General features: G+C 38.5%; 1 protein-coding gene across 5 annotated transcripts in view; it reads left to right on the top strand.

Annotated features, from left to right (window-relative positions):
- The first annotated feature begins 1,375 nt into the window (after window positions 1-1,375).
- FAM184A (family with sequence similarity 184 member A) overlaps window positions 1,376-26,446 on the top strand; it is a 54,717-nt gene continuing 29,646 nt past the window's right edge. For all 5 annotated transcript variants that reach the window (XR_009622705.2, XR_015731408.1, XM_060692193.2 and 2 more), the window contains exons 1-7: window positions 1,376-1,703; window positions 2,345-2,518; window positions 13,882-14,736; window positions 18,422-18,557; window positions 20,716-20,897; window positions 21,695-21,892; window positions 25,175-25,297. Coding sequence is in view for 3 of the 5 variants with exons in the window: in XM_060692193.2 (XP_060548176.2) it covers window positions 1,479-1,703; window positions 2,345-2,518; window positions 13,882-14,736; window positions 18,422-18,557; window positions 20,716-20,897; window positions 21,695-21,892; window positions 25,175-25,297 (1,893 nt within the window). In the remaining 2 variants the exon portion in view is untranslated. The remainder of the gene's footprint in view (window positions 1,704-2,344; window positions 2,519-13,881; window positions 14,737-18,421; window positions 18,558-20,715; window positions 20,898-21,694; window positions 21,893-25,174; window positions 25,298-26,446) is intronic.

Below are 26,446 nucleotides of genomic sequence, written 5' to 3'. Positions count from 1 at the left end.
ATTATACAGACAGAATCTTGTCAGATTAAATCTAAACTAGTCAAACCCTGACAGACATATCCTGGAAAACCCTAGGGAGTGACTATCCTAAATCTCTTCCTCTGTCTCCAATCCAGCTCTGGACTGTGTTGTCTCGTCTCATCCACCTCCTTGGAATGTGCTCCCTCCTTCCTGGAAAACTGCCTCTTCACTGTAGTCACTTCCCCCTTCATAGCCACAATCCATTACATTTTGCTTGAAGAGCAGGTGGCAATTTAGCTGTAAGGGTTTTCTCACAGATTCATGCTAAATGTGTCCTTTCTTGGACCAGGAGTCTCATGATCACTCAGATCTGGGTCACTTTCTAATGTGCTCTACCTGGAACTGCTTTTGAAGACCGCTGGGAAGCTACAGCTGATCCAGAATGCAAAGGTATGAGCAATTTTGAGTTCACCCCAGTACATCCAGGTAACATGTCTGCGGTGTGAAGCGCACTGGTTATCAGTGAGCTTCCACATACAATTCAAGATGCAGTTTATGAACTATAAAGCCCTTCCTCAGATATACAAGCTCTGTGCCTTGGAACATCATTTCTGCCTGGCTCATGAGATCTGACATAGCAAGGTTGCCTTGTGTCCCATCCATTAAGCAATGTCATTTGATGGGATTAGGAAGTGCACCTTCTCTGCCGCAGTGCCTGCCTTTAGAGTAGCATCCCCCCTGGAGATTCAGACTGCCTCAATCCTGCAAGCTTTTAAACAATCTCTGACCTATTATTTTCCCCAAATTCTGAGACCAGTTAGGCCATGCCCATCTGGAGTGCACTGTCATTCACATATTCATGTTTACTATTTGTCTTTTTCCTTAGGCATTGCATCGTTGTTGTTTTTTTAAATCAGCATGCTTCCCAAAAACAGTGTTGAGTTGGACAGCCTTATGAATATAATAAATAAAGTTGCCCTTTGTTCAACTTCTATTCCAAACCCAGGTGCTTCATTCATGCTCTAGCTCTTCAGAGGATTTTGCACAACCTAGCAGAGAGCAGAGAGCAGTTCCTTCTCATGCCCGAGAAGGATGTGCAGTTCTTCTCTTCCAAAGTAGTGAGAGTCACGCGAAAGCCTGGGGGTGGGAGAGAGAGAGATTGTCTTTCTTGGCGACTACTGTTCGCGGAGACCAGCCTAGTCTCATCCTAGCAACATTGTTATACACCTGTCACTGTTAATTGCAGCCCGGGAAACAAAGCTGGCTTCTCTGAGGCATGACGCCGGGAGGAGGGAGTGGCAGATTCCAGAGTGACATCCACAGAAGTCCCAGAGGGATTACTTTTCTTACCCCTCCCCACCCCACCCCCACTCCCCACTTAGCGCGGATGGATCCTCAGCGGGCGCGCGCGCGCGCGAAGCGCTTCGTTCCTGCGGGCGAGTCTTTTTTTTTTTTTTTTAAAGCCTCTTTCCGAGGTTCTGAAAGGGGGCGGAGACCGGAGGCCGACAGAGCCGGAAATGACGTTGCCCGTACGGTGTAAACAGTTTACTGGGACCCTGGTAACCGTCGGTTCGGGACGGCGGTCTGGAGCGCGAGGCGCGGAAGGTGACTTAACAGTCGCCGCGGCGGCCGCCTCTCCCGTTTTCTTTTCTTGGCGTCGAGAAAAGAGGAGCCCTGGAAGCGCAGACCGGCTGAAGGAAGGCGCTCCCCTCAGGGTCCTTCTCCTTCCGCGGGAGTTCAAAGTGGGTCCCGCGGGGAGCGATGCTCCTGTGAAAGAAGAGCGGGGACTGCCTTTCCTCCCCCTCCTCCCACCTCGCCTTCTCCCGCCCCCCCCCCCGGCCCCGCCATCTCTCGACGGGAGAAAAGATACGGACTGCTGGGACTTCCCGGGCGGGGGGGGGGAGGTGTCTTGCAGGAGGGTGTTTTTATTACATCCGTTAAACGGAAGCTCACAGGGTGGGTTTGGGGTGGTGGTGTTTCTCTCTCTCTCTCCCTCCAAATACCTGTCTCCCTCACCAGGGTGAAACGGGGGAGGAGAGGCTGTTAGGCCCCTTTCTTCTCTCCTCTCAGCCGAATAAAGACATACGGAGCAGAAGAGGCTAAAATGACCACTTCGGCCTGAATGAGGAGACAGTTGAGGGCCAGGAGCTGGGGTTTTGTGTGTTGTGTGTGTGCACGCGCAAACGCGCGCGCGCCTCACTAAAAGCGGGGAAGGGGATGAGGAGGTATTTTCACCGCCCCGCTTTCCTTTTGACACCTTCCCTTTCTTGCCCAAAGCGCTAGTGCCCGGTCTCCATCCTCCCTGCCTTTTCCCACGTTTGCTTTTCATCCTCGCTCACCCCCCCCCCGCCCGCCTCTTAACGGGGTCTCTTTGCTGTGGAAGATGGCGACACCAGGGATGAGCTGGCAGCAGCACTATTACAGCGGCAGTTCTTCGACCAGCACTGGGAAATTCAACCCCAGCTCTTCTTCCTCGGTGATGTCCTCCCATTTCGGCATGGAATACAACCAGGATCTCCATCTCAAAATGAGCAAGAAAATAGCTCAGCTAACCAAGGTAGGGGAGAGCCTGCCCACCCCCTCCTTCCTCCCAAGGCTTTTCTTCCTCAATGTTTCTTTTGCTCACTCATATCATTTGTCTTTGTATGTATTTTGAAACTGCATTTCAAACTGCATAGGTTAAAAGAGAATAATTATCATTTGATTGAACATCTGAATCTTTCCCCCCCAAAATTTTTTTTAACAGGTTTATTGCACTGTGGCTGTTCTGTTATTTATCGGTGGATCCTGATAGTAGGCATGTTCTTCTCTGCGATTCTATTTCTTTCTCCCAATTCAGTATATGATGGCCTTTGATTAGGTGGAGGGAATGAAAGTTGCAATCTAAGATGTATTCACAATGATAAACTCCACTGAAGGTAGTGAGATTTGACAAAATGTACGAATGGATAGTATGCTTGTATGCCTGATAGCCAATGGTGCATAATTGCATATATTTTTATTGTTGCTTTTATATTGGCATCTAAATATGCTTTCATTTTCAATAACTTGTTTATCCTGTCATATCTTGTTTTTATAAGAATTCAAAAATTTTCTAGTTGAGCCTCATAATGCTTAACAACTATTGATTTGTTTCAGAACTACTATTCATGCAAATCTTGGCAGTTTTTAAATATTAAAATAAATAGGTTTGCCTTTTAGAAAGGAATTACAAAGTTCTCTTTGGGGAATGTTTCATAATCATAACTTACTACAGAAAGGCATTCACCCTGATAAAGGTTCATATAGCTTGTCATTTAGAAGTAATTTGGAACAAGTGTCATCAGAGGATTGCAAGCAATAAATTCCAGCAATCAATCATATTCCTTGTTATAAATGCAAAATGTATTTTACGTATTTATTTCCTATACACATTGTAGGAGACTGCATATACTGTATATGGACATGCCTTGACCATTTGCAAGAATATTTTTCAAGAATATAAATTGCTTTTATAATCCAATCATAGTTGATAGGCTTGGTAAAGTTAAAATGTATATTAATCAACCTCAACTAATGTACATATCATTCCCAAATCCCAAATCTTCAGATGTGTTCAACTACAGCTGCTATAATCAGTAGATAATTCAACCATATGTTTAATTCCCAACACATCTGGAGGCAGTAGATTCCAGAAACTTGATGTATACAAATATTGCTGACTTTATGGCAAGCTTGGTATGTTAATTTCAGCATTGTTTTTATGAAGCATGTCTGAATGACACTGGTATTGTGGGGCAGCTGTATTTGAAGAAAGGGTTAATGATAAGTTAAATGGTTGAATCTGTTTTATAAACATGATTTTAACTTTTGTTGATATAGGAAATGCCCTGTGTTTATTTGAGGGGCAGATGATTACTCTGAATTTTCTTTCTTGGTTAACTATTGAATTTCATCGGATTTATTTATACTCTTAATGCAAGCATAGTACCATTCACAATTGTATTTTACATTTTAAAGAGGCAGCTGTCAACAAACCCTTTATAAACTTACATGAAATGTCAGATTCAAAAATAATACGGCTCCAAATGCAACTTCTAGGACTAAGAGTGGATGAGGAATACTTTTAAATCTTACATAAACATTTCTCCAAAGCAGCTGACCAGCTCTGGTTTCATATTTAATACTGGATGAGGTTATTCTTGCTATATTCAGATATAATATACCATAGCATCTATAGAATATGAACTTCATTTTTTGAGCTCTATATGTAAATTTTTGAGAAACTTTTTAAAATGGTTGTTAGAATGCAAAATATATTGAACGTGTGATGAGGAGAAATTGATATGCCATATCATTTTTTAAAACCACTAAGGCAGGTAGATCTGAAGTTATGACCATAATGGAGCCTGGCCATTACTGCTGAAAGTTGTAACAGTCATAAAACTGATTGGTCATGTGACCAACCTGATTTTATGATTTTTTTTGCGGCAGTCAATAAGTGAATGCCATGATTGAAAGTGCAAATGCCACAGTCATTAAGTGATCACCATGCTGTTAAATGAATCTGCTGCTCACTATCGACACAACTTGCCAAAAAGTAAGTGCCACTTTTAAGCAAAACAGTTATAAAACATGGTCATGTGAGCATAGGACACTGCAAATGGTTGTAAATGCAGTTGTGTTACCAATTCTCTGAAGTGCAGCCATGTGATCGTTGTGGGGGGGATCCAGCTGTCAGAACCTCACATCCAAATTGCAAGTCCCCTTTTTCAAGTAGGTCCTAACTTTGAACGGTCACTAGTTGGCTTATACCCATAATTGAGCCCAAAATTTCCATTTCTAAGCAAGATAGTTGTTAAATGAGTTTGTTTGCTTGTTTATTTATTTATTTATTTGTCGCATTTCTATGCCACCCAACTCCCTGGGGACTCTGGGCGGCTTACAACAACAACAAAATAATGCGAACAGTTTTGTCCCATTTTACAGCCTTTCTTGCCACAGTTGTTAAGTGAATCACTGCAGTTAAGTTAGTAACATGATTAAATGAATCTGACTTTCCCATTGACTTTGCTTGTCAGAAGATTGCAAAAAGTCATGACATGACCCCAAGATACTACAATTGTTCTAAATACATGCTGTTCCACGCACCCAACTTTTGATCATGTGACCATGGGGATGCTGCAACAGTTGCAAGTGAGAAAAAGTCACTTTTTTCAGTACTGTTGTAACTTTGAACTGTCACTAAACAAATGATTGTAAATCAAGAACTATCCACTCCCTGTAAATAATTTATGTTTATTAAAAAAATCCCTTTAAAAGCATGGTCATACAATAAAATCATTCCATTATTGGAAACTGAGTTTCTGGCACTTCATATTTATTCCATTTATTTTCCTGAATTTGATGAAAAGCTACAAAGGAGCTTGTGTTACGCTAGCCCTGTATATACTGTGTCTAGCACCATTAGGCAGCACATATTCTAATTGAATCATGTCTAATTATCTTTACACTATCACCAGATGCTGCAGGGAATCAGTTTAGGTACTCATTTGGTTTACTTTATGCTACATTGCCTGAGATAAGGTTAAGCTTCTAGGAATGGGAGAACAGAAGAAACTGCAGGACCTCACTAATGATACATATTTTTAATCCAGTTTAGGTAGCATATCTTAATGTATTAAAAAAATCCAGAATCCTTCATAAAATGGTCAGATAACCAGAACTGTGCTGAACGATCAGAATTTTTTGTCTATTTCCACCCTTCGCTTGATTTACTCTTCTTTTCTGTTGTGTTTTGTTATATAGCATATTATATAGCCCATTTGGTATAGTAGTTAAGATGTCAGGTTAGAAACTGGGAGACTGTGAGTTCTAGTCCTGCCTTAGGCACAAAGCCAGCTGGGTGACTTTGGGCCAGTCATTCTAGCTGAGTTCTTGAAAGGGTGCAATGGCAAAACACTTCCAAAAAGTCTTGCCAACAGCAGAGATTAGTCCAGAAATTCACAAGGAGTCATAAAGTGACTCAAAAGCACCCTGCATCACCACCAAAAAAGAGTAACAGTTTCTGGACTGCAAGAAATCTGAGTAACCATTAGATGGCAGTTGTTAATTGAAACTTTCTTATCTCTTTGCTGCCATCTTTTGGTTGTCTGGATTTTTACAGCCTAGATATGGTATCTCTACTCTCCTGACTTTTCATGGCATCAGATTTGGAAACAGAAGATCATGTGCAGGTATAACACTGACTTGGCTGGTGTCCAGGAGGAAGTCTGCTTATTATTGAAGCAGAATAGCTTGGACAGGAAGGAAATAAGAAGGCAGAACAAGAAGGCAAAATTCCAAGGCTTTCTTCCTTTACTTGGCAGTACCAATGCAAATTTTAAAAGTGTTATAAGGCAACTGATTCCTGCTAGAAAAAAAACCCTAAACATCCCACCTATGTATTAATTGAGAGTGCAGGGAAAGAAATCAAATTTTGTTTATCCTTTATTCCTTTATTAGAATGATTTATAGAAAATGGCTGTCAATCTCATAGCAATGACTCTGGGAGGCATACAAAAAGTTCAAACCAATATGATATATAATTATCTACATAACAAATGCCCAAGATTGAAAAAGAATGTTCCCAATTTACAAAGGGAAATAAAAGCCATTTCATGAGAGGAATTGCCATGTGGCCATAATAAACTTTAAATTTATTGGCCACCCAACTATGGGTGGCACACAAAACTAAAAAAGGCACATAAAAGCTAAAAATATTAAATCAATAGGCAGCCCAGACTCAAATGCTCTAATAACAAAATCCATAAGGCAAATAGGGGCCATTATACAAATAACAAACCTCAACTCTAGGACTGGAACCAAAGCCAATTTTCTAAGCATTTTGGAACCCTAAGAGATAGAGCACCATTCTTCTCTCTGAAGGGATGCTATTTCAGAGGGAGGGGGCTGCAACATATAAGGCACACTTCCTAGGTCCCACAAAATGGAAATATTTAATGGAAGGGCATCTACTCTGCTGGAATGTACTAGGATGGCAAGACAAGCAAAGTCCCATTATGCAGGACCTATGCCATACAAGGCTTTATAGGTAATAACCAGCATCTTCAATTGCACTTAAACGCCAACTGGCAACTATGCAGTTCACACATAAATAGTGATAACTGCCCACACCAAGAGCCCCCCCTTACTGCTTGCACCTCTTTGAACCATCTGTAGCTTCTGTGTGGTCTTCGAGAGCATGTAGAGAGCATTGCAATAATCGAACAGTGAAGTAAACAATGAATGATTAAATGTCTAAATTGCACCATTCGTTTTATGAGTACCTATACACCAGGGGTCCTCAAATTTTTTAAACGGGGCCAATTCACGGTCCCTCAGATTGTTGGGGGGGGGCTGAACCGGCTGGGCGGGTGTGGCTAGGTGGTCATGTGACTGGGTGGGCATGCTGAATTTATTTATTTTATTTATTTATTTTATTCGGCTTATATGTCGCCCTATCTCACAATGGACTCAGGGCGGCTCACAACAATAAAACACAAGCCACAATATAAAATAAAGACCAAAATCTAAAAAATTTAAAATTAACCCTTAAAACCAATTAAAACCCCATCATCAGTCCAGGTCAAGGGATTTGAAAAGCCAAGTTTTTGATTCCCGGCGAAGGTGCGAAGGTCAGGAGCTAATCGGAGGTCCAAGGGGAGTTGATTCTAGAGGGTGGGCGCACCGACCGAGAAGGCTCTACTTGGTCGGTGCGCCCGACCGAGTAGAGCCTTCTGAATTTAGTAGTCCATTAAACAATAAAATAAAACTACTACTAAATAAAATTTAGTAGTCCATTAAACAATAAATTCAGCCTTCTGAATTTAGTAGTCCATTAAACAATACACACAAATTAAATTAATTTGTTTTGCTCCTGGGGATGTTTTATTTGCTTTTGTTTGCATGTTGCTCTCTTGGTTGACTTTTCTTTTTACTAGATCATTTTTTAAGTTGTTTAGGAGTCTAGTGGTCCACTTCAGGAAACTCAGTTTTGCAGCAATTCTTCTCAGCCCCAAGGAGCTTACAATCAACAGCTCTCTCTCTCCCTCTCTCCCTCTCCCTCTCTCTCTCTCTCTCTCTCTCTCTTTCTCTCTGTCTTTCTCTTTCTCTCTCTGTCTGCGATCGGATGAAGGGTGGGGGCCGGTGGGTGGGGTGATGTGGGTGGAGCAGCCTCATCCTGTGCAGCCTGGATTAATGGCTTCGGCGGGCCGTAGTTCAAGAACCCCTGCTATACACTAATATATTTATTTATTTATTTAATTTGTATACCACCCTTCTCCAACAGGACTCAGGGCGGTGAACAGCCACGGTAAAAACACAACATATAAAATTTAAAAGCAATTTAAAAACATTAAATAATTTTGGCCATCAATTTAAAATAACCCAGTTAAAACCAATTACAAATTTAAAACCGCAAGGATGGGGTCAAGCCAGCCCAGCTAGATGAAATAGATGTGTTTTCAGGGCCAGATGAAAAATCCGGATGTCTGGTATCGTGCATATCTCTGGGGGTAGGTCGTTCCAGAGGGCAGGTGCCGCCACAGAGAAGGCTCTCCCCCTGGGAGAGCCAACATTGTCTGGCCGACGACACCCTAAGGAGGCCCTCTCTGTGCGAGCAAACTGGCCGGTGGGAGGCTACTGGTGGCAGAAGGCGGTCTCGTAGATACCCCGGCCCTAAGCCATGGAGCGCTTTAAAGGTGGTCACCAACACCTTGAAGCGCACCTGGAAGACCACAAGAAGCCAGTGCAGCTCGCGCAGGAGAGGTGTCACATGGGAGCGCCCCGTCACTCCCATAATCCCCTGCGCGGCCGCATTCTGCACCAGTTGGAGCCTCCGGGTGCACCTCAAGGGGAGCCCCATGTAGAGAGCATTGCAGTAGTCCAGGCGGGAAGTGACGAGTGCCTGAGTGACCATGCGTAGGGAATCCCGATCTAGAAAGGGACGCAACTGGCGCATCAGGCGGACCTGATAAAAAGCCCCCCTGGCCCCGGCTGTCATATGCTCTTCTAAAGACAGCTGTGTATCCAGGAGGACGCCCAAGTTGCGAGCCCTTTCCGTGGGGGCCAATGATTTGCCCCCAATAACCAGCGATGGCACCAGCTGGCTATATCGGGACGCCGGAAGCCACAGCCACTCGGTCTTGGAAGGGTTGAGTCGGAGCCTATTTCTCCCCATCCAGGCCCGCACGGCCTCCAGGCACCAGGACATCACTTTAAGGGCATCGTTGGAGTGGCCTGGGATGGAGATGTACAGCTGAGTGTCATCAGCGTACTGATGGAACTCCACCCCAAAGCCACGGATAATCTCACCCAGCGGCTTTACATAAATGTTGAACAGAAGGGGCGAGAGGACCGACCCTTGCGGCACCCCACAAACAAGGTGCCCCCCTGCCAACACAGATTGCGACCGGTCAGAGAGGTAGGAGGAGAACCACCGCAAAACGGTGTTCCCCACCCCCAACCCCTCCAACCGGTGCAACATGATACCATGGTCGATGGTATCAAAAGCCGCTGAGAGATCTAATAGGACCAGGATAGAGGAGCATCCCCTATCCCGAGCCCTCCAGAGATCATCCACCAACGTGACCAATGCCGTTTCCGTGCTGTACCCAGGCCTGAAGCCGGACTGGAGTGGATCTAGATAGATATCTATAACTCCTCCTTGTAAAGATTGTTTTTAATTAGGGAGAGATAATTCAGTTCTGCTGTCAGATTGGAACCCCACTATCATAGAATTATAAAATATTTATTGGAAGTTAGTGCATTCAGAAGGGTTAATATATCTAAATCTTAGAAAGATATAATGAAAATCTTCCTTTAATCTTTAAATGTATTGATACTATCTATTTTGTTTCATTTTATTTTACTTATTTTCTTAATGTAAATTTTTAACTGGCAGGTCCTTAGGGTTTTATTCTTTTCATTTTATTTGAACCTGCTTTTAAATGTTTTATTAATGTTGTAACTACTTTGCTGGTCATTGACCATAAATAAGTAAAGTTTAAAAACACAAGAAAAACACCAATAAAATTAGTCAACCAGCAGAATTTGCTTAACCTCGAGATCCAAATGCCTGAGGGGACAGTCAAGTCTTTAGTGCCTTGTGAAAGGCTAGCAGCTATGTGTGTATGTGAGAGAAAAGTGTTCTTGTGAGTAGAGAGTGTCTACATTGGTTGATGAAATACTAACATTACTCATTGCTGTTATAATTATTTTTAGTTCGGGTTAGCACTTAATTTTTTTTAAAATATCACTCAATGTCCTCCTTTTTTTCATCATATCCTCTTTCATAGCATACTTTAATTGCTATTCTAACCCTTCATTTACAGTAGCTTTGAATTTATTCCACCCTCCACCAATTAAAAGTTGAGAGACAGAAATAGTTCTAAGTGCCTTTAAAATGCAGTTAGAATATTTTCCCAATGTACCTTTATTTGTGATAGAATACTTGGCAGTGATAAAGGAGGAAATAGGCCCATGACAGAAGAACCTCTTGAGTCCAGGGGGGGGTGGGGGGGGGTGTTTGAAAAAGAAATTGAGAATAGTTCTGCTTTATATATATATTTATATCTTATATGGGTGAATTACTTCTGTAGGCTTCACAATTCTGTTAGGTTGCCTACCAGGAAAAAAGAGAAAAATCCATGTAGTTCTTGTTTTTTACATCTGCCAGCCTCACAATGTTTGACATTATTGGACTAAAATATTTTTGAACAAATGAAAAATATATATTGCTTGTTATTAGATAGATATAGATACAGGTAGTCCTTGACTTATGATCACAACTGAGCCCAAAATTTGCATTGATAAGCAATTAAGCTGTTAAGTAAGTAACATGCTTGTTAAATTAATCTGGCTTCCCCATTGACTTTGCTTGTCAGAAGGTCGCAAAAGGTGATCCCGTGACCATGGGACATAGCAACCATCATCAATGCATGCTAGTTGCGAAATTTGATCATGCAACCATGGGGAAGCTGCAATGGTCATGTCACTTTTTTCAGTGCTGTTGTAACTTTGAACAGTCACTAAGCCAATGGTTGTTAATGAAAGGCTACCTATATTTGGATACATATATAGATATTTCAGAAATATATGAAGTCACTCTGCATTTTATTTTGGATTTTATTCTCTTGTGGTATGCAAGCAAGCAGAAGCATAAAGGAGTATAAACTAACAGAGCAATATAAGAATCTTAATCAATATAATGTATTCTACTACAGTTTTATTTGGGAAACTATTAGCATCTTCAATCAAGTCAAATCTAAAAGATGCTAGAGAATTCCCAGAAGCTTAGCATTCAGACAAATCAACCATTAATAGCCATACAGAGATAAGCCACATTTACACACTATTCACATCACAGAGGATGGGGGTGGGGGGGAATGATGGCTCAACGGTTAAAGATTAGGTTTCGAAACCCCTGTGCCCCGCAATGGGGTAAGCTCCTGTTACCTGCCCCAGCTCCTGTCCACTTAGCGGTTCAAAAGCATACAAATGTGAGTAGATAAATAGGTACCAATTTGGCGTTCTGTGTGCCTTTGGTGTATAGTCATGCTGGCCACATGGCCAGGGAAATGTCTTTGGACCACACTGGTTCCTTGGGTTAAGAAATGGGGATGAGCACCGCCCCCTAGAATTGTACATGACTGGATAGGGGAAATCTTTAAATTTACACACTATTCAAAAGGGGCAATAAAAAAATCTAGGAAGGAAACAAAAAGACTAGTACACATCTCTCCAGCAGCTAACATTCAGATAAGCAGAGATCAGCACCAGACAAGCAATCAAGCAGAAAACAAAAATGTAAGAACCGCCATGGAGGAAACTACATCCCCACCAAAACTGGCAAGGCAGGTTAATGCATATAAATAAGCAGCAAACTCCACCATCATTGCAATGGGTAAGAAAGGAGAAAATCTTTTTGCACAAGAGAACCTCAATATTAAAGCTTGATTCTATGACTCACAGACCTTAATTATAAATTAACTAGTTTTGTCTCTTTTCCAACCAAACAGCACAATCATAGTCATGTGGTTAACCAGCAACCACTTTGTTTAGTGGATTTACCAGGCCCAATTCGGGTTATTAAGTGAGGACTACCAGTTTGTTAAAACAGGTTTTCATTACATATTTTCATGAGTGAATATTTTGATGAATATCTACAATATGATTCATTTTTCTGATTTAAAAAAATATAAACCACTATGTCAGATATGAGTATTTGGGCACTTACCCCTTTACTCCACTACTTTCCATTTAAATCACTCTCTCATTCACGCTGTCGCTCATAATTTTCTTAATATGAATTCAAATAAGAGCCTGAGTGGCGCAGCAGACTAATGCTACTGTTAAAGGTAGTATTTAGCTTCCAGCTGCCTGCAATTACTGCGAGTTCAAATCTCACCAGGCTCAAGGTTGACTCAGTCTTCCATCCTTTCTAAGGTAGGTAAAATGAGGATCCGGTTTGTGGGGGCAATAAGCTGACTTTGTATAAAATATACAAAAAGTATGAAGGCTATTGCTTAATGCATTGTAAGCCGCCCTGAGTCTCCAGAGAAAGGCGGCATATAAATCAGAATTTTAAAAAATGTGATGAAGAACTAGAAACATTACTAATAAGAGACTAACAGGGCTAATAAACACCAGTCCTTGCAATGGATTTACCAATTTTACATAGCCTTGAGGCATGGGGCAGTGCTGTTTGAGATGTAAATAAAGTGCAAGTGGCCCTCTTGGGCCTGCAGGAAGTACACTAGGTAAGTTGCTGTAGTATTCTGTAGGTTAACTTATATCATCTGTTATAGTATTAAATTATCGGATGCCTTATGAGTTGTAATAAACATGGTAATTGATGCCTCTAAATACTGAGAAACCCAATATTTTAGGTTGGTATGATTATTGTCAGAGGAGAAATGCAGGAACAGACTTGTGATCAATCCTTACAAGATTCAGTGGCTACATTTTTCGGCTTTTGGGTGCAATTCAAGATAGTGGTTATCATCTTTGAAGCCCTTCAAGGTATAGGGCCTGGCTATATGAGAAACAGTTCCTGTCGTCTCTGCCCAGTAGTACAGTCTAGCAAGGTAGATGCGCTTCGTGTCCTGTCAATTAAATGACACAAACTGTCATTTTGTGGAATTCTGAATGTGCACCAACATAGTTAAGTTCCTGCCCTATAGAATGACAGCCCCCCTCCCCCAGAGATCTGTGTGGTTCACCCCCCCCCCCACACACACACATACACTTATGTTGTTCAGGGAAACTATTCAAAACCTTGTTCTCCCAGATGTTGAAGACAAGGTGATTGTAGAGTCCCCTTTTGTTGCTTTGCCTGTTTGTTTTATTTTGATTTGATTTTGGATACTCTGCTCTTCCAGTCTGTTGTATCTTTTATATGCTTTTTGCTATATATTGGTTTTTAGTTTTAGGCCCTTCAGAATCATTTGCAAATCAGATAAAAAGATAAATATATAATTTATTATAATTGAATTATAATTCAATTGTCAGTTTTCTGCTTAGATGGTTCATAGGATTTGCATCATAGAGAAGTCTCAGTCTTGACTTCTGGCCAGTCTGTCCCAGATCTGATCTATGGAGAATGTTTTTTTGTTTATTTGCTTTCTGGTTCAAGTACACACATAGGCTTAAATGCGCTTCCACAATTTATGTGTGATTTAGCAGCTGTAGTACACAGACTTAGGAAATGATATAACATATTTAATATATTGCATTTTAACGTAGTTAATTTTGCTCCCCATTATATTTTAATTAGAAAATAGCCATTAATTTTGTGTATTAATATATTTTTGTGTTATTCTGAACTGCACCAGTTTCTCATATTGTATTATTTTGAAATAATTTATAAGAAAATATCTTTTTATATATTCATATATGCAGGTAATATATGCTTTGAACACAAAAAATGATGAACATGAAGCTGCTATGCAAGCTCTCAAGGATGCTCACGAAGAAGAAATTCAACAAATTCTTGCAGAAACCAGAGAAAAGATTTTGCAATATAAGAGTAAAGTTTCTGAAGAAATGGATCTAAAAAGAAAAATCCAGGTTTTAGAAGAGTCTTTAGAAGATCACAAAAAGATGAAGCATCAAGCCTTAACAGAATTTGAAGCTTATAAGGATAGAGTTGAGGATATGCAACTCTGTGCAGAAGCTCAGCATGTCCAACGTGTTGTAACTATGTCACGTGAAGTGGAAGAAATTAGAAAGAAATTTGAGGAAAGATTACGAAGTTTTATACAACTGCAGTTACAGTTTGAGAAGGATAAACGTTCAGCTCTTGAAGAGCTGAAAGCTGCACATAGACTAGAGATCCAAGACCTTATGAAGACACATCAAAATCAAAATGTTAGTTTAAGCAAAGGTCAGGAAAAAATGGAAGAATTGCATAGGCAGGATGTGGAACAGTTGAATGTTAAACTAGAAGAGGTAAGAATAGAAAGAAAAAAGCTTATTGAGGACTATGAAGGTAAACTCAGCAAAGCTCAATCTTTCTATGAACATGAACTTGATACTATGAAAAGATCACAATTGTTTACAGCTGAAAGCCTGAAAGCCTGCAAAGAAAAGGAAGTAGAGCTAAGAAAGGAATTTCAGAGTCAAGAATCAGTTATACGAAAAAATCTGGGGAAGCTTAAAACTGAGTTGCAAATGGCTCAGGACGAAGCAGGGGCTCTTCGAGAAAAATGCCAGAAGCTTCAAGTGGCTCTAAGTACCTCAGAAAACAGTGCACAGGTGAGATAATTATTGTTATGCTGTTTCTTTAACAAAAAATAAATACAGTTGTTAGATTGATGTTGACGAAGTTTCATGTTGTTCAGCTGAGTGTAAAATCAGATTATTTACCTGCAATAGATTGACAGACCAAGTAATTTCTTCCCATTTTATTTAGAGCTGTGACAAAGTTTGCTTTTGTATATGAAACTGCAGTAGCTTTTCTTCTAATAGTGAAGACCAAAGGCAACTGAAATAGTTAGTGTTCTGTTAAAATTAATGGTTTAGATTTTTAGAGCTCATTGTGGAAGCAATTTTGGTTCTAATATGCTTTCCCTTCCCTGCAGGAGCCACTAAACATTCTGTTCTGTTTTATAACATCTACTGAGCTAAAGGAGTGGCTTAAGAGGCCGCAGTAGAAGAAAGCAAGTAGGGAAAGTCTTGTTTCTCTAATCTAAGTAAAGGAGTAAATTTTCCCTCATTACATCTGAAACTTTTATGTAATTATTGTTGTTTATTGCATGTACTATACATTCCACCTTTTTCCTTATGTGCGCAAGTCGTTTTAATTGGGCATCTTCTCTGATGGAAATTGAAATGTTGGTGTATGTATATACACACATACATGTGCACAGATCAAAATATTTTTATTTGTTTAAAATTAAGGTTTTATTGTCCATACCTTTTTCCAATTTTTCTTGGAATAAATATTTTTATGGAAATAATAATAGCACATTGAAGAATGGAACTGAAATACAATGCTATAAATGTCACTTGATTAAAAATGCTTACCAAATAAAAACATTAAATACTGAATTAGATAAAAGTTACAATATGGAACTGTTGTGTTTATGGAATGCTTGTGACTTTACTAAAGGTGTAAAGTTTGCATCTATACCTGACAATTGGAAGAAGGTTGTTTATAGTTGACTATTACAAAGGAAAACATCAAGAATAAATGAAAAACCATAATGGGGTTATTTTATTAAGGCTGCCTGGAACGATACCTGGAAGAATTATGATTGAAAGCTGTGAAATACACTGTGTAGGATATGTAGAGTAATGTAATGTGTAGGCAATGTGTGTAGGCTAGATTTTTGCTCTTTAGAAAGATACTAAGAAATGCATGAATATGAGAAAGTTTATGTACATTTGTTGATTTAGAGAAAGCATATGATGCAGTGAATAGGCTTGAATTGTGGAAAATTTTCATGAAAATAATAGATGTTAATGTTGAAAAAGTGAAAAGGGGTGTTGGTCCTACCTGAGACGCTCCTTCTCGTTGTGTGGAGACAGCAGCCAGTGTGTTCTTTGGCTCTGTCTTCTACACTTTTTCCTATTGCTGTAAATTGTGTTTCTTTGCTGGCTTTTGACTTTGGATTGCTTTACTTCGATTGCGCTCTGGTGTGCTGGTTATTTGGGCTTTGGACTGCTTGACTACGGTTTTTCTCCCTCCCTCGTAACTTGGCTGACTCTGGACTGGTCCATTTCGATGTTGTGAGTTGTCTCTGCCCCTTTTACTGTCTTCTGTGAGTAGTGGGGATCTTTGTTTGTCCAAAAGCCAGCAAAGAAACACGATTTACAGCAATAGGAAAAGGTGTAGAAGACAGAGCCAAAGACCACACTGGCTGCTGTCTCCACCAACAATGCAGAATGACTGCATGTAATAGTATGCAAACAGGTCTTCGAATCGGGCCCGTAGCGCCTCCAGAAAAAGGCCAGTGTCTGCCAGCTCACTAGCATGCTCATTAGGCAGAGATGCCACCCACTCAGCTGCCTCCCCCTCCAATACACTGTCACCGCAACAACCATTGTCCACGGTGATGGGTACAGACAGCTGTAGCGATCCATGTGGCTGATCACCTGGCTTAAAGACAGAGCCAGGCGGTCTGGGTCCTCATTAAAAATAGCCTTCAAGGGAGGGGGTTTCATAGGCATTGGATAAGGCCAATAGGCTGCTGGCCATCTGGACCCTGCGGACCCTGCCATTGGGCCAGGACCCCGTGGTCGCCAGGCCCCGTTGGACCTGGGTCCTGTTTTAAGGAATTCTCTTTTAATGAACCTATTTGATTTATTCAATAGCTTTTGGAATTTTGATATTATCTAATCTCTTCATAATTTACTCTTTCAGTGTATTTCTTTTATAATATTATTATAAAATAGTAATATTTTATAATATTACAATTACAAAGTGTAATCCAGCTTTTTATTTTGTCTGTAGAAGAATAAAATTGCTGTATTTTCAGCAATTTATCCTTCCTTTGTATCTATCTGTTTTGCTTTGGATGAGATTATTTTGCATCTGGGATTACAATAGGGCTACACAAGAAGGTGGAAAATCATTGAAAAACTTTTTCCTTCTTTTTATTTATTTATTTATTTATTTTATTATTCATATTTCTGTGCCGCCCACTCTCCGAGGACTCTGGGCGGCTTACACCAAAGACAGTATACTAAATAGCATATTGCCCACAACAATCTGGGTCCTCATTTTATCCACCTCGGAAGGATGGAAGGTTGAGTCAACCTTGAGCCGGTGAGATTTGATCCGCTGATCTGCTGAACTAGCAGTCACTGAAGTAGCTGCAGTACTGCACTCTAATCACTGCGCCACCTGGCATATGAAATTAGTTTGCAATTGGAGGGACATTTATCAGATTCCACACAATGTATTTTTTTAAATGGCCTTTGTAGGGTTTTTTATGACTAAAATACAGCCAAGATTTGAAGAAAATATTCCTCTAAAGGCAATATTAGAAAAATGAAATAAATACACGGGTTTTTTTTCTATTTGAATAAGCATTTAAATAAAATCTTGCACAATCTCTAATGTGAAACATAGCAACTGCTTTAGAATTGACATAACATTTCATATATTTTCCAATTTGATGTAAAATAGTGCTATTAAATGTTTTACTTTTAATCATAGTTCTTGGGTCCAATTCACTATATAGTACATATGCACACCTTTTTCACTAATTAATCACAGGTACTATTGTGTATAATGTAAGTCATGCACATTTTCATGCATCGTTGCTCCGACATTCTTTACTTATGGGTCATCTTCACTTTGATTGGATTTTACTGAGTGCTCATCAAACTTTTTCTCCCTCTGCAGCCTGGTTCCGTCTCCTCCCTCTGCGCATGCTCAGTTCTTTTCACTCAGTCGATGTGGTAGGACTGGAGTGCTAATTAGTGAGGAAGATTAACATTAATTAATTCATTTAATTGGAATTTTCAAAGAAATCATATAATTTCACTTAAACTTGAGGGGCTGCTGGAGGCGATTTACCAGAATATCTTTGTTATCAAAAGAGAATATGTCAGACTTCTATGCAAAAGTCATACAGCGAGACTTTAGAAAGAATGCAGAGAAGAGCAACAAAGATGATTAGGGGATTTGAGGATAAAACATATAAAGAATGGTTGCTGGAACTAGATATGCCTAGTCTTATGAAAAGAAGGAATACCTCCAAGGTCCCTTCCAATTCTATTATTCTATTCTATTCTAGCACTTATGGAAATTTCAGAACTGACAAAATGAATACAAATATACATAAGTAAGAAAGTTAGAGAACCTTTGTTTTATATATTGGTAATATCCCTCTATGTTCAACTTTGACCTGCACTGGTAAATTTCATTCACATAATCTCAATTATAAGAGATTTACAATACAATTTTTAATAATTTTATCTGTTTTCTTAGGCTCTTCAAAAACAACTAGATGATGTCAAAGAGGAGGAAATGTCATTGTTAAGCAAACACAAAGAGGTTGAAATTGAGTTAGCAGCTACAAGAGAACGCTTACAACAACAAGCCACAGACCTAGTGCTAAAAGCTAGTATGTGTGTATGTTTCTATTACTTTGTATAATCCATTTTAAGTTATACTTAGAATATTTGTTCCTGGGTAATATTTGATGTATAAGACAAATGTTAACTTTTTCATACAAAAGTATCTTCATTTTTTATTTTTATTAAACAATGATTTTATTTTTTTTTAGTCTCTTTCCATTGTTTAGGCAAAATATCAGATCCCGCACAATCTGTAGGGTTTGTTATTCAGTGAGGCTTACAACTAGCAAATATGCAGATGATTGCAGTCTTTACGACCTAAGCCTTAGCCAATATCCTCCTTACAGAAATGTTGGTAATATTAATCTATAATTCCAATATAACTGGAAAAACACTAATTTGTGAAAGCATTAAAGCATTAAATTTGGGGAAGCATTAAATTTGGGGAAGTTAAATCTCATGAATTTAAGCACATGGAATTATTTTTCATGTTTTTCTGGAAATACGTTACGGTTTGAATTTTACAAGATACTTATAAAATGTATTATTAAGAACTCAGAATTCAGAATGTAGTTAATTTGTATATAACATGCAAAAATGAATATTTAAAGAGTCCATTTGAACAAAATATCCCAGCTAAAATAATTATGTCTCAGTATCTATCATCTGACTATTACAATGGCCTAGTTCTGTTTTTTAAACTGGTTGGATTTCGGATACCTGTTGTTTTGTACATGAAATGATATACCATATTTCATTCTAATTAACTATTATCCCACATCTGACTTTTTATGTGAAAGACTATAATGTTCATTGTAAATTTTGCTGTAGTCAAACACAGTAGTGTTTTGTTCTTTATTACCTCTGTGCATCACTCAGCTAATACTTGTTGATGTTGGATACTGCTCTCAACTATTCCAGCTAACAAAACTAGATCTGGCAGATTGTGGGTATTATTAATATGTGAAGGACCACAGGTTTTCAACCTTTGTCTTAAGTGACTAAGTAAAGGATCCTTTACTTTTTATCTTTAATATGTTAAATTGGCAGTTTCTCTATTTTATTTGTTTTGACAGTTGAAGACATTAGAAATAGACATTGTATTCCACCCCAATTGAAGAAACAAGGGGAATTCAGATGATGCATAATGTCTGCAAAATGTCCATAGATCTGTCTTTCAGTATCTCACCACTATTTCCTAGGAACAGTGAAAGAATTTAAGAGTCATTTTGACACATTTTTCTAAAAATGAAACTAAAATTCTTGGTGCCTTAATTTGTTTCTAATTATATTATACACATAGACATTTTTCTAAAAGTGTGGTATATAACAAACCAGAAACGTATGTCTCTTTGATAGCACCTTCGGGATTTTTTTTAGCAGAATTTGGTTTGCATTGTATGGGAAACCTAATAAATGAGCAGTATGTTATAAAGATAAGCATTTCAGTCTCCTATACAGCTAAGACAATTTGGTTTAGCGAGCAATAGCAAAATATATATATAGTGTATATAGAAAACGTATATAGAAAAATATTGTATAATTTTCACAACTTTAAATCATGGAAGGTTTATGTGATAACATCATAGAAATACTTCCTGGAGGTGGGGGGGGGGGGCAGGTGAATTCCTGAAATATTTTTCTTTCTACACTTATCTGATAGCAATTTTGGTTCAGATAAGATGGTATTGTAACTAGAATTAATTCTTTTTAAAAGCATCTGTTTTTATGAGAAGCTTTATTCACTAATTCTCTTATTATGAAACAAGTAACATCACAATAGGAGATCAGGAGTTAAATCATGAAAATATGTACAGAAAAGAGCAGTCACCTTACTTCAGATTTCAGCTTGCTTCTGCTGTACTTCTGATCAATGAACCAAGTCTAACATTGCCTGATATTGGGGCACTCCAGAATATCTCCTGTTTTCAAATTTGTCCCAAAATGAATAGGATTAAGCCAAAATCTATATAATCATTGTTCTCTGAATAAAATAATGCCTGGATTCATACAATACCTGGAGTTATCATCTGTGTTTACAAATTTCAGTGCCTATACTCTTACAACCCGGTAAGTCAAAATCAGCTATATTATAGCTTGATACATTATATGAACCAGGCCAGTACAAGAAGCCATTCAAGTACAAACGTTCATTCAAGTACAAACATTAATATTCCAGAAAAATTTAATACTTCATTTTTACAGGTCATGTTGGAATGCTTCAAGCTACTCAAATGACCCAGGAAGTTACAATATCTGATTTGGAATCAGAAAAATCTAGATTAAAGGAGAAATTGTCTCAGTTGGAAGAGGAAAGAAATGTGTTACACAGTAAAACACAAAGTTTGGATGAAAGACAAAGACAGCAACTTCTTATGCTGGAGAAGGTAAAATATTCATGGGTGGGTTTCAAATGAAAACTGAAATTATGTAAATATGTAAATTATTTGTTCTCTTTTTGAATGGCCTCCATGGTTTTTTTTTTTAAAAAAACCCTTAATATTCAAAAGTGTCACGTGCATAAAAGCTGCATAACTTGAAAGGACACAATTTTCATCTTGGTACATAAGAACTATGGTAGTATCTTGAAGTCTGCTTGTACAACTTATTATACAATTAAAGATATTTCATTATTATAAGCATTAGTTGTACAAGGTGTTCATTAGCAGTTTCTTAATTTCAATATCTGGTATAACATACAACAGTTATTGCATAACAGATTAACCTACAAGCTGTTAGAAATATTTTTGGAGTTACAGTTAATGAGGACAAGAATTCTAGATATGCCAACAAGCACCACCTTCCACTAAGTGTGAGAAATAAGGTTTCATTGATATGTGGAAAAGGCAGGGAAAAAGTGCCGAATTTATACTAGAGAATATGAAAGGCCTGCATCCTCATTTAAGCTGAGGGCATTTAGCTGCTTGAATGTGTAATAAAGATTCATATCTAGATCTGCTATATTAAGTGAACTTCTATGTTCAGGTCAGCTGAAGGAGAGAATCTGAAGGCTTGATTGCCTTATCATTCCCACATCATTAATACCTAAACTATGATATAGCTTAGATATTGCACGCGTAGGACAAACCACAATGATAACTTAAGTGTAATGAACTCAAGACTATATAATTTTCAAAATACATTTATCTGATTTTGATTCTAAGTTGTATTGTTTAAATTAAAGAGAGTAAATGAAGCAAGGGAAACACAGCGAGAATACTATGAAAAGGAGTTAATGAAATTGCAAGTCAAACTAGAAGGAGAAACTACGCAGATAAAAGAAGCTCATTCCAAGGCTTTGGAAGAGTTGGCATGGAAACATAATACTGCTCTTGAAGCAGCACATAACAATGCTAACAAGGAAAAAAAGAAACTGCAAATGGTAAGATAAATATAAACTCTTATGATTGTTCCTGTTTTACTATAACAACATATGTTGAGTTGTTTTTAATTGTAATAGCAGATTTTAAATTGTTCCACATGTTTTGCAGCAAGAAAATTTCCAGCGTCACAGATTATTTTAGTCAGAAGGAATAGACTGAATAGACTGTTAATATCATATATTAACAATAAACCAAGCAACTCTTTTTTTCTATTGCTGACATTTAAAAAGATTAATTAAATTTGTACAATATTTTCCACCTCTCCTATAAATGGATGATTATGGATGACTGGAGTTTCATGTATGACTATGGATTGGGATTGTTTATGAATTCTAGAAGGACTTCAGATTGGTAGTAATTAATTAGATTCTTGGTCATAAATTTTGTCATTCGGTCTGCACATCAAATTTAAAAGTAAAACAATAAAATAGGCTAAATTACAGTTTATTATATTTATTCAACAATATATTATTTAGATATATTAATCAGATACAATAAAAATGTAGCACTGAAATGTAGCACTGAAAAAATTAAAATACGTCAAACAATTTAAAAGTTAACATTAAAAGAAATCAATCTAAAATAAATCAGCTTTTATGATTAAAATGGATTGGATTGAGAGTTTAGCTTCATACACAAGAAATTCTAGAGCTCGGGAATTACTATCGAAAGGTCCTATCTCTTGCATCCATCTTCTCTCTCTAGCTAGATTATTTCTTTCAACAGAAAAAATGTCATACAGACTAAAATCCCCATTAATGTATATCCTACGTTTACTTCCCTTATGACTAATCCTAATATAGTACTCCTATTGTAGAATAATCTAGAAGAAATCAGGTCAAATCCTCGAAGTTACTGATGGTTATTCTGAATTTCCTTTTATATAACTTATTTGCTTCCTTTCTTTAGGAAGGACACTTATTTCCTTTGGCAGAGATAAACTGCTTTTATTTATGAAATATTTCCTTTTCTGTCTTCTATACTTCTGTAAAATTGCTGCAGCAGTTGTCCCAATTTTAGTTACATAAAGAAAACAAGGCATCAAAAAAATTCATCACCATGAGAATGATCCTACTTCTAAACATATTAACTGCCATTTATTCCTGCTCTGTTTCATGTTTGTTATCCAAAGAGAAAATAGGTAATTCATTAATTTAACGCTTAACTCACAATTAAGGTTACAGAAGAAACTTTGGTGAGGGATTTTGTCAAAAACTTTTTGGAATAAGCTATCTACTAGATCTACCTACATACTACATCACATTGAAACACTATAAAGTAAAACATGGAATTTGGCAGTTTCTTTTATTAAGCTGCAGTAGTTGCCCTAATTGCCAACTCATCTACGTGTAGAATTAGGTCTAATGTGCCAAATGTGAAATTGCTGAACTGAATGAACATGGCAGTAGTTGCCCATATTTTTGATAAAACTTGATTTTATTTAATTATTTAAATGATTTATTTGGCCACCCTTCTTGTGTACCATAACCCTTGACAACTCATAGAAAGAGCAATGAAAGCATAAAGGGACAATGAAAGCAGCACCAAAATTCCTGGTAGCCCATAAACAAGCCCTTTTCCATGCAAGTAGCCCTTGACTGATGACCTTATTCACTTAATAATGGTTCAAAGTTATGGTGGCCTCAGAAAAAGATGACTTATGACCCGTACATGTGCTAATGACTCTCATATCTTCCGTGGTCACATGATTTCAGTTGGGATGCTTGGCAACCAGCTCACAACCGGTTGTGTCCTGTGGTCACGTTATCATGATTTGTGATCTTTTTTTGCCAATTTCCAACAAAAGAAAACTGGTTTTGCTTAACAACTGCCATAAAAATTGTCATGAAATTGGGTCTGACTTGACTTATGACTGCAATGACTTATTAAGAAATTTCAGTCCCAATTGTTATCATAAATCAAGGACATAAATCAAGGATTCTTGACGAATGTATCTTTTCTTTTTATGTACACTGAGAGCATAAGCACCAAAGACAAATTCCTTGTGTGTCCAATCACACTTGGCCAAGAAAGAAAGAAAGACTATCTATATAGCAATATTTAGATTGACCAGGCTCCACCATCACCCTTGAGGGAAGAGTCAGCTTTTCAAGGCTTTCTAGAAGAAGAGAAGTATAGGGATCTGTTAGAGTTCATTGGGCAGGAATGTTCCACATGGCAGGAGCTTGTACATAGATGATAATAATAATAATAATAATAATAATAATAATAATAATAATAATAATAATAATAATAATAATAATAATAATAATTTTATTTCTATACCGCCCTTCTCCCGAAGGACTCAGGGCGGTGTACAGCCTATTTAAAAACACAAGACAAACATCAATTTAAAATTTAAAATTATTAAATAAATTTGGCTCCATTTAAAACCCCAGAAATTTAAAATACCCCAATTTAAAATTATCATGTCGATAGCCCGGCCTGGCGGAACAACAGGGTCTTCAGTGCACAGCGAAATACCCGGAGGTCGGGGATCGTACGTATTTCCGGGGGCAGTTCATTCCACAGGGCTGGGGCTCCCACAGAGAAGGCCCTCCCCCTGGGTGTCGCCAGCCAACATAACTTGGCCGATGACACCCTGAGGAGACCCTCTCTGTAGGAGCGAACTGGCCGGTGGGAGGCTATTGGTGGCAGAAGTCGGTCTTGAAGGTACCCGGGTCCTATGCCATGGAGCGTTTTAAAGGTGGTAACCAGCACCTTGAATCGCACCCGGAGGACCACTGGGAGCCAGTGCAGCTCGCGCAGGAGGGGTGTCACATGGGCACAACGAGTTGCGCCCATAACCACCCGCGCGGCCGCATTCTGGACCAGTTGGATGTTATGCTTTCTAGTCCACCAAATGACAACACTTGGGGGAAGAGATATGAAGCTCACCTACCCTTTTTGGTAGAAAAGGCAGGCACCGCCAGGGAGAGAGATAGTCCTGCAAATAGCCTGGTTTTGTGCCATTCAGAGTCTTAAAGGTGATAACCAATACTTTGAATTGCACCCAGAAAGAAACTAGAAGCACTTCATGCAGCAGAGATATAATGTGGACTTGACTGATGAATTATCTATCCCAATAAAAATCTATCTAGACTTTAAAGTTATCTAGAGAGGACTGCCTTAGATCCATTTGCCCTCTGAAACCCATTTCTGGATTATATGGGAGGCTGAGCAGGAAAACAGAATATAAATTATTAAGTAATATTTTTGAAGAATACAATCAATAAACAGTAGAAGACTTAACATTTTTCTGGCTTGTTTTGTTTTTTAAGGAGCTAGAGCAGCAATTTGAGAAAGAGAAACAACGTTTTGAAGATGAAAAGAATCAGCTTCGACAGCAGTTGGAGAGCCTAAGGGAAGAACTGACAACCAAATTGACTTCCTCCAAACATGAGGTAAGAATCAACATAATCATATTACCTAAATGCTGTGTGCATTCAAGTATGTTTAATTATTAATGTTTTTTCTTAATTGGTATTTTAGACTTGGATTCATTCTGTTTATTTATTTATTTATTTATTATTTAAATTTTTATACCGTCCTTCTCCCGAGGGACTCAGGGCGGTGCACAGCCACAATAAAACACATATATCCATAAAGTTTAAAAACAGTTTAAAACATATTAAATAATTTGGCCCTTATATTAAAAACTAAAACACCTATTAAAATTCGTTATTTAAGCCAGCCCAGCCTGTTGAAACAGTAAAGTCTTAAGGGCAGGGCGAAAGGTACGTAGGTCAGGGATCATACGTATCCCCGGGAGCAATTCATTCCAGAGGGCAGGTGCCCCCACAGAGAAGGCTCTCCCCCTGGGGGTCGCCAGTCAACATTGTTTGACCAACTGCACCCTGAGGAGTCCCTCTCTGTGGGAGCGTATTGGCTGGTGGGAGGCTATCCGTGGCAGAAGGTGATCTTGTAAGTACCCAGGTCCTAAGCCATGGAGCGCTTTAAAGATGGTAACCAGCACCTTGAATTGTACCCAGAAGACCACCAGGAGCCAGTGCAGCTCGCGCAGGAAAGGTGTTACATGCGTGCGCCGTGTCACTCCCATAATCACCCGCGCGGCCGCATTCTGGACCAGTTGGAGCCTCCAAGTGCTCTTCAAGGGGAGCCCCATGTAGAGAGCATGGGGCTCCCCTTGAAGCATGTTCTGCTTCTTTCTGGCTAAAAGAACAATTCTAATAGGCTACTCATTCAATACTATTTTACATATGGAATTCAATATCACAAGTGATAATATTAACCACTGATTTGATTTCTGAGTGTCATATACATATATGCACATGTGTATAGATTACAGATGAACTTCTGCTGTCAAATGTGGTCAACGTTATACACTTTCTGGCTATGCACTATTATTGGATTTCCTTTGGAGGGGATTATTCCCTCCCTTATTTCTTCCCTCAGATTTTGATATAACTTTTCACTAGTATTTTCTATCAGAACATATGATGCTGGTAATAAATATGTTATTTATTACAAGCATCATATAACATATACATAATGTGTATGCATTTAGTTTTTCTAAATGGATAAAGAAAACA

The sequence above is a fragment of the Pantherophis guttatus genome, chromosome 1, assembly GCF_059756535.1.
Source record: "Pantherophis guttatus breed Tessera chromosome 1, ASM5975653v1, whole genome shotgun sequence".
NCBI classification, from domain to species: domain Eukaryota; kingdom Metazoa; phylum Chordata; class Lepidosauria; order Squamata; family Colubridae; genus Pantherophis; species Pantherophis guttatus.
This window is presented reverse-complemented; position numbering and strand designations above follow the sequence as displayed.